The 18,604-nt window shown below is 38.8% G+C and overlaps 1 protein-coding gene across 4 annotated transcripts in view; it reads left to right on the forward strand.

The window, feature by feature from the left end:
• The window catches only part of pde8b (phosphodiesterase 8B), an 87,595-nt gene that overhangs the window by 38,190 nt on the left and 30,801 nt on the right, over window positions 1–18,604 (forward strand). For all 4 annotated transcript variants that reach the window (XM_061733901.1, XM_061733899.1, XM_061733900.1 and 1 more), the window contains 5 exons: window positions 6,550–6,740; window positions 9,507–9,566; window positions 14,411–14,468; window positions 14,743–14,831; window positions 17,744–17,822. In XM_061733901.1, the coding sequence (XP_061589885.1) occupies window positions 6,550–6,740; window positions 9,507–9,566; window positions 14,411–14,468; window positions 14,743–14,831; window positions 17,744–17,822 (477 nt within the window). The remainder of the gene's footprint in view (window positions 1–6,549; window positions 6,741–9,506; window positions 9,567–14,410; window positions 14,469–14,742; window positions 14,832–17,743; window positions 17,823–18,604) is intronic.

Genomic DNA, 18,604 nt, shown 5'->3' on the forward strand with positions numbered 1-18,604 from the left:
CGCCCACTCCAGAGAAATGATGTGAGAGGTCTGGCGTGTCACTCACGTTCATGCTCGTTTGCCTGCTTAGCTGCAGTATCCTGCTACCGCCCTGCTCCTCTTGAACAACCGAGCCAGAAAGTGTTGCGAAAAGAATCTCTGACGGCATGCAGACAGGTGGAGGGCTTTATTAAAAAACTCTGGAGGAATACGTCTACAGTAATGCTACATGAAAACATCAAAATTGCTCTCCCAACACCAGCAAACATTTACTTTATTGTACCTCCAGCGTTCTGCTGACCTGACCCAACCCCCTGCCATTTTCCAAAGTAAGGGAGACATGAAAAGGTAGATAAAATGCTCTGCAGGAAAGTTTTGTATATTGGCATTTTCCTTGACATTTACTGTTATTTCCCTTATACCTCTGGAGCGTTTAACCTTCTCCACAGACCTCTTTATCTAAAAACTAATTCCTTACAGATAAAAAAAACATCTAATTGTAAGACACAGGTCGTATTGCAAATGACATACTTTTGTGGTTCCAAACACAGAGTACTACAAAAAAATGTTTACTTTTATGTGGGGGGAACTTTCACCTGCTTTGCTGCCTTAATGCCATTAAGTCAATTTGAAATTGATTTTCAGTCGTTTGAAAATGAAAGAGATAATAAACCAAATCGTTCTTGTTACCATACCAAAGACGGATCGCTGACTTCTCTTTATTGGAAAACAAGATGGCAGCGTTTGAGTGTGCGGAGAGTGGAGCGCTCCACAACCTGGATGGTGTTTTGGGTGCAGACCTACTGGTTCATTCTCTGTTTTTCTGAATTAACATCATTTTTCAATAATATAGACTTTTGTTTCCCCTACAGACCTTAATTGAAAGGGATTATTACCTTAACCTTGGACAAGCCCATTTTAGCTCACGGGAAAACTGGTCTCTAAAACTGGTCTCTAAAACTTGTCTCTAAAACTCGTCTAAGACACTCCGGTGGTCTCTCAGTATGCCTGGACCGTGATGTCTAGTGCGTCCAACACTAGACACCACTACACTTCACCATCAGAGAGCTCTCATTTTCTTCTTTCAGAAACCATTTAACTTTTTGATTTGCACCAACCATTTAGGAGAAACGGATGTGGGAAACTAACCTCCCGGAGGCGCCGTAAAGACTTGCATATGCGATCAAACCTCTCTTTCTCTGCTCTGCTGTTGTCTTCCTGTTTCAGCTGTTCCTGTCAGGGGTCGCTACGGTGAATCATCTGCCTTCGTCTAAGCCCGTCCTTTACATCCTCTACTCTCACACCAACTAACTTCATGTCCTCTTTCACCTCTAGTCGGTTAAGAAGTTTCTAAATATCTTAAATGGTCTGGTTTTAACTTGACCTTCCATCCATCCATCCATCCATCCATCCATCGTCCGCCGCTTATCCGTTCCCGGGTCGCGGGGGCAGTAGCCTCAACAGAGATGTCCAGACTTCCTTCACCCCAGACACTTCCTCCAGCTCTTCCGAGGGGAGTCCGAGACATAGTCTCTTCAGCGTGTCCTGGGTCTTCCCCGGGGTCTCCTCCCAGTGGGACATGCCTGGAACACCTCCCTAGGGAGGCGTCCAGGAGGATCCGGTACAGATGCCCAAGCCACCTCAGCTGACTCCTCTCAATGTGAAGGAGCAGCGGCTCGACTCCGAGCTCCTCCCGGGTGACCGAACTCCTCACCCTATCTCTAAGGGAGCGTCCAGCCACCCTGCGGAGGAAACTCATCTTGTATCCGCGATCTTGTCCTTTTGGTCACTACCCAAAGTTCGTGACCATAGGTGAGGGTAGGTGCGTAGATTGACCGGTAAATCGAGAGCTTCGCCTTTCGGCTCAGCTCCTTCTTCACCACAACGGTCCGGTACACCGACCGCATAACTGCGGACGCTGCACCGATCCGTCTTTCAATCTCATGCTCCATCGTTCCCTCACTCGTGAACAAGACCCCGAGATACTTGAACTCCTCCACCTGAGGCAGGACTTCTCCACCCACCCGGAGAAGGCACGCCACCCTTTCCCGGTGGAGAACCATGGCCTCGGTTTTGGAGGTTGCTGATTAACTTGACCTAACGTTATTTATATTTTTATTGTCTTTTGAGCTGCAAACTTTTTTCATCACACAACTTGAATAAATCACATATTTTTGACTAAAGAAATAATTTAAAATGTTTTCTTGTCAGCACATTCCTTAAACAATGTTATACTTATTTTAAATCTTAATGGCTAAATAAAATGGTTTGAGTTCATTTCATAATCCAGCTTTTCGATTAATCTTTTTAATAATCATTAAATCAATCGACTCTAGAAATAGTAGTTCTTTTTTCCCCTATTTAGTTTAAACTTCCTGCTTCTATAAACTTTAAATATGTATGTAAAAAAAAAGCAGTTGTTACAAACCCAGGCCATAAATTCTCCTCCTTTTGCTTCTATAAATAATAGTTTGTGCGACATCGAGAGTTAAAGTGTGGCGACTGCGCAGACAGTTCGTTCACTTCACACACTTTCAAGACACTTAATTTAAAGGTGCCCCGGTTTATCTATCTCTTCACTCTTTTGAAATGACCGACTAAAGTCTTGAGGCTGTGGCTTAAAAACTGGCCTTCGATGTGAGAGGATGGAACGCTGTTAAAGGTCTCTCCGGGGACTCCAGTGGACGGGTTACGTTGCCCCCTCTCTGTGTTTGGGAGCCCCTTCATGTTCGATGGCATCTGCTTTGTATGTATGTAAGTGCAGAAGATTAACCTTTGAACTGTCCAAATGTGAGCCAGCCCGCGGCGGCCGTGGGGGATATAAACCTCTGTGCAGCATACTATGTTTAGAAATGCAAACATAGTTTAAAAGCACTTCGGCCACATCGTTTTGTAAAAACCCTTTCTTCTCTGTGCCACTGAGGTTGAGTTGAGGGCAGTAAAGAGTTTATCTGCTGCGCCACAGACACTTGTTGACGGGACGGATCGCAGCCGTCCATCTAAATGTACCTCCGGCGGCTGTTTGGGCCGACGGCGCCTCCTACCAGGCCTGTCATCGGTGACATATTTGGGTGGCAGGTCGGAGATGTGCACGCTCCGTGCTGTCCCAGGGTCCGCTGGGTATGCTGTGTGAGGAATTTCACATGCTAGCACCATGGTTACACAAAGCAGCGCCATGGTTACACAAGCCAGCAGACGATCAAAGACTGTGGACCTTTCACACGCACTCACAAATATGATTCAAATTTTTTCCCCCTCCGTCCTCTTCTTCTTTTTACAATTTTTTTTTTCTCAATTTCACTTTTATCGCCCCTATAAGTGTATCTCCGGATTGTTTAGACCAGAGCAGGAAGTGTGAGGAGAATTATGGCTTGAGCTTTATTTATTTATTTTTCCTGCTTCACCTCCGCGCTCTCCCTCCGTCTCTCTATTCTTTGTTGTCGGAGTCGGGAGGTGATGCTGCTGCGAGGCAGAGCTGAGTACAGTTAGTTCTGGCTGCAGCCCAGCTGTGTGTGTGTGTGTGTGTGTGTGTGTGTGTGTGTGTGTGTGTGTGTGTGTGTGTGTGTGTGTGTGTGTGTGTGTGTGTGTGTGTGTGTGTGTGTGTGTGTGTGTGTGTGTGTGTGTGTGTGTGTGTGTGTGTGTGTGTGTTTGTCAGCTTTCCTGCGGTCACCGCTTCACTTCGGCAGAGGTTGCATTGGGATCAAAAAGTCCACACTCCACAGGCTTCACGTCTGACGCCATGACACACAGAAATCCCGCTTGATTAGAGGAATGAAAAGCGCACGGTTACGAATAATCCACCTTTGTGGAGGTGCACGTGTTGGACCGTGCTGTGAAATGGACAGAATCTGTTGGATTCCTGTCAGAAGAGGAGTCAGACAACAAAAGGCTCCCCACCTGTGATCGAGCCGGCAAACATGAAGAACCTCTTTCAGTAGAGACAAACTGGTAGAAAGGTGTATTTGGGGGGGAGAAATGCATCAAAATGCATGTCAGATTACAGCAGAAGTGTAAAATAAACTATTCATGAAGATAGATGATATAAAATGATGTAAATCTGACAAAATATTTTATTTTAACAGTCCATATCCCTTTGGCTTTCCGTAGTAAAAACCTTCACACTCACAAGATTGATTTTCCTATTCAGTCACAGATTTTTTTTTTTTTTTTTTTTTTTCCAACTTTGTTTATTAGGAATTCACAGATGAGATGATACAGTTTTACAGGTGGTACTTACAGTGGGCTGCGTTTTTTTTTTTTTTTTAAATACACGACAAATAAAAACAAATAGACATACAAACAGAGGAGGACGGAACCCAAGACAAAGCGTAACAGAATAAGACACGAGAACTCAAAGTATTGACGTTGTGCAATTGGCATATTAGAGTTGGATCTAGGTTCCACTTGAGAAATGATAAATAAAAAAAATAAAAATAAAAAATAAAAAAAGACGGGGGATAAATAAGCAATACTCCATCCCAAGTCACAGATTTTTTAAAAGAAAAGTTTAGACGGACCTTCCAAATTTACAAAGATTTACACATCCGTGTATTTTCATTGAGATTCTTCAGGTACCAAATTATAAGATAAGTTTGATTTAATAAACGTATCAATTCATTTAATTATGCTTGTCAAATGCAACTTTTTCGGTTGTGATGCACTCGTTGATCTTTGGGTGTTTAGTTGAGGCCGTATCTCAGGAACAGCTTCATATTTGCTTGTGTGCTCTATACTTAAATTCAAAAATATCTTATTAATCCCCAAAGTGGTCTTTGTTTGAATTATCCCTGTGTCGTCTGCTCTCGTCAATGAGAGCGTAATGTTCTTAAAGGTAGGGTATGTGATTTTTAGAAGATGTTGTATCAGTTGATATTTGAAGCAAAACATGTTTTTTCTTTTTTTTATAGCAAAAATAACTCATTTAGAGGCATCAACCAAAACCTCTGGTACTACGCAATTAATCCGACATTTTAAAACAGGATGAAGAAAACCGGACTTGGGCAAAGTCAGTATCAGCAGTAGGGGTGGGACGATACGGGTAAGTCCCAATTCGATACTTTGGCGATATGTGGCCCAGGATATCGATAATATCACGATATTTTCGATATTCGATATATCGATATATCGGTAAGAGCGATATATCACGATATATGGGACTAAAAAAGAAAAAATACCTATAAAAAGGAAAACGTCTGTAGTTATGCATTTATTCAATGCCAAAACTTCATACAAGAAAGTGCATTTGTATATTTCCTCACTGTCTCCTAGGCTTGTAAATGTAAACACTGTACAGCTGGACAAATTAAAGTGCATGAACATTAATAACATGTTTTATATAAACCAGGACAGTGCACTGCTAATAATTAAATACATTAAATAATAATTTCACAAATATAATTATTGTGAAATAACTAAGAAATAAATAACTCAAATAGGCTTAACAATATCCCTTCTTTTCCAATATCCTTTTAGCCTGTCTAATTTATTCTGTCACCACACACACATATTGCCATGAAGCATCAGGCATTTTTCACTTATGTCATGACAAACTGTATCCGATAACAGAAGAAACCAAACAAGCTATAATAAATATAAATAATATGAACTTCATTGAACTAATATAACATTTTGAAATTTAAGCTGAAATATCCAAAGCACTGAACACTGGTTTTGCACGGGTGGGCGTGTGTCTGAGTGTGTATGAGAGTGTCCGTGTCCGTGTGTAACGTGCCTGGCGATTCAATGATCTGCAAGTTTTCCCAGCACACGGTTGACTGGACACGGAAGGACACGAGCGAGGATCACTTACAGAGTGAAAAGCATAAACGTCATAACACAAAAAGACTGACGATCATTTACTTTAACGGCGTCTGTGGAATAATTTTGTATTACAGTACGAGCCGCTCTCCTCTCATGGAGCGCGAGCGGAGCGGGGTCTGTTTCTTAACGCAGCTGGTTGTCTGTGCGAGCGGACATTAACGCACATGGAAGTTTAAACACCGGCTCAAACAGCAAGTTTTCCAGCATTAACAGTGCTGCTCAGCCCGCTGTCTGTACGGAGTAAACTGTGGTTCTGTATTTTCTGAGCTGGTTTCTCAGGCGGCATGTTTGTTTTGCTCACGAGGGCAGCGGGGGCGGGCGGGGCAGAGCTTGAACAATAGTGCGGTGACAACCGCGTAAACCATTAAGTGTGTTGTAATAAAATATCGATATTAGCCGACAGTATATCGATTATTTATTGAAACAGAGAGCACAACAATATATTGAAATATCGATTTTTTTTCCCACCCCTAATCAGCAGGTCAGACCTTCAAAAACTGGAAACTGGAATCAGGGAAAGAAAATTGAAACAAGTTAATCTCTGAAATTGAGCATTAATGAGAAAGACTCAACTAGTGATTCACGACTAAATATAATGTGGTACGAGCGTCAAATGGGTCATTTGGGATCCCTCCCATGGAAGCCTTAGTTTTAACAATAGCTGATTTGGGTCATACTTTGACTAGACTGCAGGCCTCTAACCTGATGAGCTGGTAGGACAGAGAACCATTTACCTTTGTGTCTCCTCAGGTCCTGCTGGTGTTTGCTAAGGAGGACAGCCAGAGTGATGCCTTCTGGTGGGCCTGCGACCGCGCTGGGTTCGGGTGCAACATCGCGGGGACACCCGAGTCTGCCGTCGAGTGTTTCCTGGACAAGCACCATGAGATTGTAGTAATCGACGGCCGAAACTCGCACTACTTTGAGCCCGAAGTTGCCTGCCGGTGAGCTCTGACTCCTGCCTTTCTACGTTTTTACTTCTGTTTCACAGTTTTTTCTTTCATCTTTTCTTCTCAAACATTTTCTAACATGATGCAACGCCAGCTCTGAAAAAGTTGGTAGACTTTGATGTAAAATGTAATGTTACTTTACTTTAAAATCCCTGTTTTAGAGCTGTGTCAAACGCAGGATCAAACTGTCATGCAAAGAAGAAGCCACATGCGAAGATGATCTCTCCTCTGTGCTCAGATGAATCGGAATTTGAGTTTTTGAGAAATGATTGACGCCCCGTCCTCCAGACTAAAGTGGAGAGGGACCATCCAGCTTCTGAGCAGATCACAAGTCTGCATTTCTAATTGTTAGGGGTGAATTAGTGCACATGCCATAAGCACCTTGCACTTCTGAAAGTTTTCCAAAATTACCTCTTTCTTTTTCCTTAGACGGCACATTTATATGGAGGATTTTTTGTGCCAAAATTAAATAAATAAATACATCATTAATTTATTAAAATGGGAATGAAATATATCATTAATTAATTAAAGTGTCATTAATTAATTAAAATTAGAATGAAATATGTCATTAATTAATTAAAATACAATTCATTTTAAGTACAAATATATGTTTATTATTCCAGCATTTAATTAATTAATGACACATGTAATTAATGATTTCGTGTTGCGTGTGAATCATGAAATGTAAATGTAAAACTGTCAGTTTCACTCGTCAAACTCAGTGGGCGGATTCCAAACACCTCATTGGTTCCCCTGCACATCAAGTCAAGATGGGAAAGTGGTGGGAAAGTGCAGAAAAAACTCCAATGACTTCGAGCAGTTCCTCTGCTTTACACGCTACATGTTCGGGGTCAGCAGATCCTGCTTCCACATACTCTGCAAGGTCGAAGATATCACTCACCAACTCTCTACAAAGTTCACGAAAATCCTCCAAACTCACAGCTGTCATGTTTAGAAAGTCCAAAGCAGTGGATTCCACTAGATTTGCGTTAGCTCCGCCAACTGAGTTTGGCGAGTGAAACTGACAGTTTTACATTTACATTTCATGATTCAGCAACACGAAATAATTAATTAAATGTGTCATTAATTAATTAAATGCAGTTTTACATTTCATGATTCACACGCAACACGAAATCATTAATTAAATGTGTCATTAATTAATTAAATGCTGAAATAATAAATATATATTTTTACTTAAAATGAATTGTATTTTAATTAATTAATGACATATTTCATTCTAATTTTAATTAATTAATGACACATTTAATTAATTAATGATATATTTCATTCCCATTTTAATTAATGAATGATGTATTTATTTATTTAATTTTGGCACAAAAAATCCTCCATACATTTACTCAATTTTAACATTTGATATGCTTTCTGTGTTCTGCTTTGAGTGAAATACGAGTTTATGAGATCTGTAAATAATTGCATTTTGTTTTTATTCTAGTTTATTTTTGTAAAGTTACAGTAGCATCTGTTGGCTTCTGCAAAGATTAACAATAAAGAGGTGAGAACGGCATGTGTAAGAGCAGCTGCATCCGTTATATTGGGCATCTCTGGATTAGTGGGAGGAGAGGGGTTTGGCGCCATCTGGTGGTCAGTGGGAACAGCGCAGACATCCACGACACGCTGAAGATCTCATGTCACCTAATTCAGAGATCATTTAAAGAGTCTCCCTGGAGGCTGGATGTCAATAGTGAGACAAGATAACAAGAAAAAAAGCATTTTTGTGAGTCGCAACTGCAGATAGGGAGTTTGTTTGTTGACATGACAGCTGGATAGTAGCTCAGGGGAATTAAGTACAGAGGCTTTTTTTTTCAGATTTTCCACTGTAAAAGTCCCTGGCCCCTTTCCAGAGACTTATTTTATAGTAGAATAGCCCCATTTGCTCCCTTTTTTTCTTTACCAGCTGTTAAGTTCATACTGGTCTGCGTGTCTGTCCTCCATCACTCCCTGGCCTGCATCAGTGTCACGATTTATTTTAGGATATATTTTTAGTCCTGGATTTTGCACTTTTTCCGCTTCCTGACAGGATCATCAAGTATATTTTAAAAATGTTGGTTTTAAAGTCAGTTTCCTCACTTGGTTTATCGCAACATTGAAGTAACTGACAAATGTTCAGGACTAATAAAAAACTGGATGTCCTTTGGCTTTTTGGCATCCATAAAAGATAATTAATTCCTCATTATTTGTTCCCTGAACAAGTGTCTTCTGTGCTTAATGTAGTTTTTCTGTTATTGTTAGACGCAGCGCTGACCAAGCCAAACCTCTGGACCAAAAGCCACAACTTTTTTTCAGAGTTATTTATTGTGCTTCATAATTTCTCTCCTGTCGCCTGAGGACCAAAGTTTGGCAGCTGCTCAGCGTCTACCCTTTTCCTCAATATCAATTTTCCTTTCTCCCCCTCCCATCTGTATTCCCCACGAGGATTTCTGGCATCATCTGCTCCCGCCTTCATCCTCCATCACTGTCCACTCTCTTCCTACCTCCAGTCGCCGGATGGCTTTCCCGTACGCGCTGCCAGCGGCGTGGCTTTGCGGCCGAACCTCTAATGCCCATGTTGTGTTTGGTGTTTCTGTGTCAAGCACAGAAATGTTCTGCCCTTCTTCTGCGGCAATGACATCACCCCCACTCTGCCCACATGTTTATCCTCTACGTCAGTCCGAGCCACTTCTCCGAAGCTCGGAGCGTGGATGAATTGAACTCCTGTTGACGGCCCTGCTGACTTTAAACCTGCTCTTGTTTTATTTCCAGCATGATCCGCGCCACAAAGCCATCTGAAAACACAGTCATTCTCGCTGTCGTGTCACAGAAGTAAGTGTCAATTGTAAATTTCAATATTTTCTGTGGATTAAATATGTGACTGAGCTTTAAAGACCCTGAAAACTTCCCGAACAATCCCCTATCTTCTCACAACAAATATTTGAAGTTTTGTCTCCTGCATTGAGGGGTTCTGCGTAGGGTTGCCACCTTTCAGAAATAGAAATAAGGGACGCCTTGATTTCAGCAGCGCAGGAGCCAAAATAAAAAAGCCCCCAAACTTCTAAACTGAATAAAAATGTGTTTATTTTTATATAAAAAAAACAAAATGCTTTGATTTCAAGTTTAAAGTGCTTTAATAGCATTGAACTTGCATGACTGTACAGACAGACAAACATACTAGCAACTGAAATATCCTCCTATGCTACTGTATGTCCACATCAGCCCAAATGTATAATATAGCCTACAGGTGAAGAATATGGTGTAAAAGTTAATTTATTTCAATAATCCAACTAGAATATGGTGTAAAAGTTAATTTATTTCAATAATTCAACTAGAATATGGTGTAAAGGTTAATTTATTTCAATAATTCAACTAGAATATGGTGTAAAAGTTAATTTATTTCAATAATTCAACTAGAATATGGTGTAAAAGTTAATTTATTTCAATAATTCAACTAGAATATGGTGTAAAAGTTAATTTATTTCAATAATTCAACTAGAATATGGTGTAAAAGTTAACTTATTTCAATAACTCAACTAGAATATGGTGTAAAAGTTAATTTATTGCAATAATTCAATTAGAATATGGTGTAAAAGTTAATGAAAATACGGTACAAATAGCGTCCCGTATTAGTTCAATACGGGACGCAACATTTTTTTCTCAAATAAAGGACAATTCCGTATTTTACGGGACGGGTGGCAACCCTAGTTCTGCGTTGGTTGAAGCTTCAGACAGGTGCACAAGACAGAAGAAGAATCAGCATATTCACAGACTACACCGAACCAAAGAAATATTTGGATATCCAAAAACGTGGGACCAGACTTAGTGTCGAATTCAGACCAGATATTAAAATATGTATTTTCCCTGAATAATGTAGAGCCCCGTTACAAACTGCATGATTTTGGGCTGTCGCAGACAAAACATGACCGTCATGAAAGAATTGTGGAAATTTCTTTCATCACGCGTCCTGTTGTGGCTAAAACCTGCCAAACCTCTTTAACACGTTCTTTCCAACCAGGTGAATAACTGGACTGAGATGATGATTCAGATTTTGGTAGATTTAACTAAACAGTTGCATGCAAAAGGGTCGGAACAGGCGTTTCGATGAAGAATGATGATGAAACAGAGGAGTATGCTGATATTAAAGTGTAAAGGATGATACATTCTACAAGACAAAACATTGGTATTCACACTGTTAATCTTTGTTTGGGCGGAGCATTCGTCTGCACCTGTAGTCGGCAAGGCTATATTCTGCTGCTCTAACCAGTTTGGGTTTCATCAAGTATGGGAAACACTCTTTTTCCATCACACGTCCAAATCATCCCACGTCATAAAATGTGACCACTCACTGGTCTTGAAACTGATATCATCTTTTGACAGAGTCAGACCTCCCATGATTCCATCTGCTGACAAGCTAATTAAAATGCAACTTAAGACAATGCATTGATTAATACAATGCAGCATTCGTACTGTAAATGGAGACTGGGTAACAATATCTAGTAAACCCTAGGTTTGCCTCTTCTGTTCTCCCTTACATTCTCCTCCTTTTGCTATTTCTTTTTAATGCATTTTTGGCACATGTCAAGGCTACGCCCGAAGGGTTAATTTTCACTTTTTATGTTTTTACCATCAGCGCTTGCTGATGATACAATTCTACACCCATCTGCAGCAGGTTGTAGCCTACAACTCAAGAGGGCTCCTCATTAGGAATGGGCGATATTTTACCGTTCACGATATACTGTCAAAAAAATGCCCCACGATAAGAATTTGTCATTTCGCGGTAAAAACGATAAATTCCCGTTGGTGACGTTTTTGTGTAAAACTGATTTATGGTTCTGCGTTAAATCGACGCAGAAGGATGGAAAGAAAGAAAGAAAGAAAGAAAGAAAGAAAGAAAGAAAGAAAGAAAGAAAGAAAGAAAGAAAGAAAGAAAGAAAGAAATGAGCCTGAAAGAAAGAAAGAAAGAAAGAAAGAAAGAAAGAAAGAAAGAAAGAAAGAAAGAAAGAAAGAAAGAAATGAGCCTGAAAGAAAGAAAGAAAGAAAGAAAGAAAGAAAGAAAGAAAGAAAGAAAAGAAAGAAATGAGCCTGAAAGAAAGAAAGAAAGAAAGAAAGAAAGAAAGAAAGAAAGAAAGAAAGAAAGAAAGAAAGAAAGAAAGAAAGAAAGAAAGAAAGAAAGAAAGAAAGAAAGAAAGAAAGAAAGAAAGAAAGAAAGAAAGAAAGAAAGACATGAACCTGAAAGAAAGAAAGACATGAACCTGAAAGAAAGAAAGACATGAACCTGAAAGAAAGAAAGAAAGAAAGAAAGAAAGAAAGAAAGAAAGAAAGAAAGAAAGAAAGAAAGAAAGAAAGAAAGAAAGAAAGAAAGAAAGACATGAACCTGAAAGAAAGAAAGACATGAACCTGAAAGAAAGAAAGAAAGAAAGAAAGAAAGAAAGAAAGAAAGAAAGAAAGAAAGAAAGAAAGAAAGAAAGAAAGAAAGAAAGAAAGAAAGAAAGAAAGAAAGAAAGAAAGAAAGAAAGAAAGAAAGAAAGAAAGAAAACAGGATAAATTCCCGTTGATGACGTTTTTGTGTAACAAACATGGTGGATCTGAGAGCGAGATAGATTTATAGTTACAAAGGTGGAGTTGAAATGGTATTTTTTTATCGTCATTTTTATCGTTATCGGGATAAATGCCAGAAATTATCGTGATAAATGTTTTAGTTCATACCGCCCATCCCTACTCCTCATCTGTACATACTATTCTTGACATCAAACCCAAGACTAAGCAGTTCCAAGTTTTGTCAACTGCATAAATCCATCCACCCAGTGTCAAGGAGTGATTAAAGCAGCATAAAGCTACCACCTGTGAGATCCTGACTGAACACCTTGGAGTCAGAGTCTCACCTAGATGTAACAATGCCGTAGTGGTGCAAGTCTTTGGCTGGTCCCTGGTTGAGCCAGAGGGCCATTGGTGACGGGGCTGAGGTGCAGCTAAAAGATGGTTGCCCTTCTCCCATTGTGCACTGCACGTTTGTGGAGAACTTAGTACCTAATTACTTGTATACACCACGCATTTCTCAATTGCCTGTTCACACAGCACTCATTTAACCCCTGTCATGCATCCGTTACTGCCTCCTAAGATGTAACAGTGTCATGGCAGAACAAACAGCAGAGGTGTGTTACAAAGGTTTAACAACGGCCCTCTTACTACCTGTTAAGCTGTAACAGTGGCATGTCAGCGGTAGACCAAAATCTTCCAGTGTGTAACATTACAGCCTCTGTTTGTTTCACACAGCAGAGCAGGGTTTAATATTGGCACTGCAGAGCAGGAGTGAAATGGCTTTACAAATAGAGTTTTGGACAATGTCATAAAAGCAACTCAACCTCCGTTTCCTCCTTTTGGGGAATCCTTTGAGGTAAATTCATCCGTGTACTGCTTTCAATTAAGACTTCATGCAAAATATTCCCATTAAAAGCCCTGTGGTCTTTGTTAATGTTTTTTATTTTTATGTGAGTAATCAGGAATGGCTCTTGTACGACGGAGTATTAGGGCCAAACAAAAAAACAAAAAAAGGAAATTACGAGAATAAAGTCATAATGTAATGAGAATAAAGTCGTAAAATTACGAGAATAAAGTCATAATATTACGAGAATAAAGTCGTTAAATTACGAGAATAAAGTCGTAAAATTACGAAAATAAAGTCATAATATTACGAGAATAAAGTCGTTAAATTACGAGAATAAAGTCATAATATTACGAGAATAAAGTCGTAATATTACGAGAATAAAGTCGTAATATATTATAAATATATAAATATAACTTCACAAGATGCTCAATATTCCTCATTTTAACACAGGGAGAAGAAGCTCTTCCTGTTAGAGTTCTCATAAATTATATTCTCATAATATTACGACTTTATTCTCGCAACATTACGACTTTATTCTCGTAATGTTACGACTTTATTCTCGTAATATTAAGACTTTATTCTCGTAATATTACGACTTTATTCTCATAATATTACGACTTTATTCTATTACGACTTTATTCTCGCAACATTACGACTTTATTCTTGTAATTTTACGACTTTATTCTCGTAATATTACGACTTTATTCTCATAATATTACGACTTTATTCTCGTAATATTACGACTTTATTCTCGCAACATTACGACTTTATTCTCGTAATGTTACGACTTTATTCTCGTAATTTTAAGACTTTATTCTCGCAACATTACGACTTTATTCTCGTAATTTTACGACTTTATTCTCGTAATATTACGACTTTATTCTCATAATATTACGACTTTATTCTATTACGACTTTATTCTCGCAACATTACGACTTTATTCTCGTAATTTTACGACTTTATTCTCATTATATTATTACTTTATTCTCGTAATTTCCAATTTTTTTTTGTCTTAGTTTGGCCCTAATACTCTGTCGTACTCTTGAGCCTGTTGTGGTGCTGATGAAATGTGCAGACTAGGTCCAGGAACGTTAACTCCACCTCTTCTAAAATTGGAGTATGTCCTCTATTCCTTCCCTTTGCTCGTGTTGCAATTAAGAAAAGAAGTTTTATGGGCCTTTAAAACTCCACATTTTTGTATATATTGTTGGTGTGGATCTATAGAAGGATATCTTTGTAAAATGATTGCATTTGTAGATTAACATAATTATTTCCTGTCTTTGTACAGACTGCCTGACCATGAGGAGCCGTCTGTTCTTCCTCTTCTCAGTGCTGGATTTAGTAGAGTAAGTCCAACCGCCTGTTTGCATTTGTGACTGTGTTTGTAACAGATGTATGCCTTACCGTGTCCTGCTTGTTACTCAGACTCATTTTACTGGAAATATGAAGAGATTTCAAACTAAAATAGCAGCGGTTTTGAAAGAGGCACTTATTGTCAGTGGATTTAACAGTGTGAAAATAGCGTAGGAGTTGGAGTCGAGTGAATCGTGTCTCATTCAGTTTCCCGTTCCTCTCCCTCCCTCTTCTTCAAACACTACTTAACCTTATGTGGCCTTCCAGAGGTTTGTGGAGAACAGCGGCGTGTTGGCGTGCTACAACGAGCTCATCCAGATCGAACACGGAGAGGTGCGCTGCCAGTTCAAACTCAGGTATGGGAGAAAAAAATGGATCTTAACAATGTACAAATCATGCAATTATAATCAAAACTTTACATAGTGTAAAAAAAAACCACCTTTATTTCACCTCCCGTGTCTGATTATAATGTACTAGGAACTTTTTGTGTTTGAGGCCAGTTAGGATACCTACTGTTATTTGCAAAATGTTATGTTATGTTATGTTATGAATCTTTATTTCGGCTTGTACAGAACAAGATGAAAAGGAAGAAAAAAAAACCATTTCTTTTGCCGAAAAGGTGTAGGCTGAAGCCGTAGCTTATAGTGCCTACCCTTTTTTCTTATGATCAGCAAAAATATGAGACATTAGCTTTTACTCAGTGAAAACAAACAATACATAAAGAAGAAAAAAATAAGTAAGACAAAATATAAAATTGACATTTCACATCCTAGAATGTTTTTGATAGTATACTTTATAATTATAGTGTTTTATATTTATTTACAATGTCAGAATATCAAGAGGTTTTTTTTGTTTTTTTTTTACATAATTTTCACTACCTTTTTCAGAGTCAGAAGTTTACATTTGGTTTCTTGGTATTTAAACTGTTGCCTTTGAAATTTGTAACTTGGCTTTCGATTCACAAGCCTCTCAATAGGGGTCTGTGAATGGCGGCCTTAAATAAGGGGAAGTGAGGAGGCTGAGGCAGAAATAACGTTAACCCTTGTATGGGCATTTATTATATACCATAAGACAGACCACTGACAACAACCTTCAGCACCCCGGTGGAGCTCTTATATACCCTCCCCACATAGATTGGGCAAGACCACATACCGGCATAGGGATCCAGTTTACACACACATACACATAACACTTATCACTTGGCCAAGATAATTTAAATATATTACATAACCCCCCTTACTATAACTATAATATATATATATATATATATATATATATATATATATATATATATATATATATATATATATATATATATATATATATATATATATATATATATATATATATTGGCCCACATCCGATCTCTGTGTGGCTCTATCAACATAAATTTCAAATAGTAATAGAGCCACACCCCTCTCTTGCTTCCCACACTTGGTACGATCCAGGAAGTATAAATAAGTCTCACCAGCCACAGGACAAACTTTTGTCACACAATACAGGTAAGTGTTTAAACCACTCCACCTTGCAAACATGTTAGCAGTGCTCAGAGTACCACCAAACAACTGACAGCCAGCCTGCCTGTTTGTGGTACTGTCCCCCCTGCTGATTCATGTACCATGCTTTGTGCAGGACTGACTTCCATAGCTGCCAAGAACTGCATGCCAAGGAACCCTCCTAAGTGAAAAAATCACCAACATTAATACACATAGCATGACGTTTTATCATGTGACATGGAGGGATGGGATACCTCCATCACAGGGTCATTGTACATTTTGAAGACTCATCCACCTCCAAGCCTTAACTTGCTGGCTGATGTCTCGAGATGTTGCTTTAATATAGCCACGTAACTCTTCATGATGCTCTTTTTTTGCCAGTCCCTCCTGAAGCAAAGCAGTCCCACAACATGATGAGATGGTGTTCTGAGGCATGCAAGATTCTCCCTTTTTTCCTAAAACATAATGATAAAAATGACCAAACGGTTCAATTTTAATCCCATAATAAAACAAGACATGTCTCTAAAAACAGAGGTCATCGCCCCTGTGTGCCTTTCAGCTCATGTTGGTTCAGGTAGTGTTATACTCAGTACTCGAGTTGAGGGGGGATGAGGGGGGATGGCATCCCCCCTGAAATGAAAACTGTCAAAATCATCCCCCCTGTAAAACTGCCACCCCCCCTTTCCATCCCTTATGTCATTTCATCAATGAATGTGGTTTTACTGCTATTTCAACATTTAGTCATCACCAGAAAAATAACTTATTTGACAATTTTCACCTGTTTCAAGTAAATTTTCACTTGAAATAAGTAGAAAAATCTGCCAGTTTAACAAGATTTATCTTCTCATTACAAGCAATAAAATATTGTTCCACATGCAGATTTTTCTACTTATTTCAAGTGAAAATCTACTTGAAACAGGTGAAAATTGTTGTTTTTTCCAGTGATGAGTCTTGTTTAAGTGTAATGCGATTTTTTTTTTACCAAAATGAGACATTTTAACTAGAAATAAGACAAATATTCTTGTTAAGATTTTGAGTTTTTGCAGTGATCCATTTTACTTATCCTGTGAAGGACAGATTCATATTGATAAGTTCAGAAAACTGTTTTTATTGTTGTGTTTTGATGTATTTGATGTAAGCCCAGTGGATATTTAAAGCTTACAGGTCACTGCTATTATTTGTAATATATTATATTATTTGTAATCAGCACAAATTATCTGTCCCCATATGATAAAATCCACCATCCCCCCTGATTTTTTTTTTTTACAACTCGAGTACTGGTTATACTGCCCACAATGATACTCCACAAAGATGCTGACTTCCAGTCAGCATCATCTTAAAGTTTTCCATTGATGTTCTCCGGTTCATTGGAGTTTCACACTGAAGCATGCTTATCTCTGGGGTGCAAAACTCCCTTATTGTTTATATTTGTGTATTATTGCTTGACCAGAACACTTGGCCCTCATGCATCTGGCAACTGTTCCCAAAGATTATTATGACTCTTGAAAGTCCCAGAGTAATTTCTTAATGCCATGGTTCATTTCCGTTGTTTTGATATGAGATGTCATGCAGTGATGGTCTTAAAATACACCCACAGGTGTGCAATTATATACTTTTCTGCTAGATTTGGAGGGATAAAAGTTGATCCTTTTCCAGACTTTGTAAACTTCTGGTTGCAACCGTATATTCATGCACAGACACATGCTTTATCCAACATGTTCTCGGGCGTCAAGTTGCTAATTTTGGCTCATAGCGGCTTTATTCATCCTCAGGGCTTGTAACTCTGTCTTCACTGCTTTGGAGCACTGTCAAGAGGCTGTAGAGATCACTAGCGAGGACCATGTAATACAGGTAGGGTTGATACACACACTAGCACATCCTCAAGAGTCCCAACTATACTAACCTCCCCAGTGTCACAAGAAAAGCACGTAACGGATACATTTAATAACATATCAAAACTGCAGTAACATCACAGTAAAGTCAGACTGTTTTGACAGGCTAACTACCGTATTGTCCCGAATATAAGACGACCCTGATTATAAGACGACCCTCTTTTTCAAGACTCAAGTTTGAAGAAAGACTTTTTGAACACCAAATTCAATTTTTATACAGAAAATAATGACAGTACATCTGAAACAAATTATTATAACAATATATTCTAGAGAAAAGGCATGTTATTTTGACTATTTGAAATCATTATCTTGAAGTTTGCATCATAACTTCTCCTCAGCTGCCGGTTCACCTGCTGAACTTCCACCCACTTTTCTCCAGATTGTCGCTACGTTTCTCCACTTTCTGTTATCTCTTCTCTTAATTTCTTCTCTTTTCTTTCTTATACTATTTTTTATTTTTCTTCTTCGTGACAGGAGTTGGCTTTGGCCTGGGGAGTTAAATTCAGCATTCGCTTTAAAGATATCTGGCGCCATCTAGCGTTGTGAATGGGTATAACGTCTAGACCCCGAATGTAAGACGACCCACACTTTTTCAGTTTTATTTCAATGTAAAAAACACCGTCTTATATTCAGGCCAATACGGTATGTATCAGTATTTAAGAGGAAACAATATCCCTAACCATGCATCTGTTAATGTGTAGCCTTAACTTTTTCATTTTTATCCTAAGGCCCTCAAATAAT

The sequence above is a fragment of the Cololabis saira genome, chromosome 11 (genome assembly GCF_033807715.1).
Source record: "Cololabis saira isolate AMF1-May2022 chromosome 11, fColSai1.1, whole genome shotgun sequence".
NCBI classification, from domain to species: domain Eukaryota; kingdom Metazoa; phylum Chordata; class Actinopteri; order Beloniformes; family Belonidae; genus Cololabis; species Cololabis saira.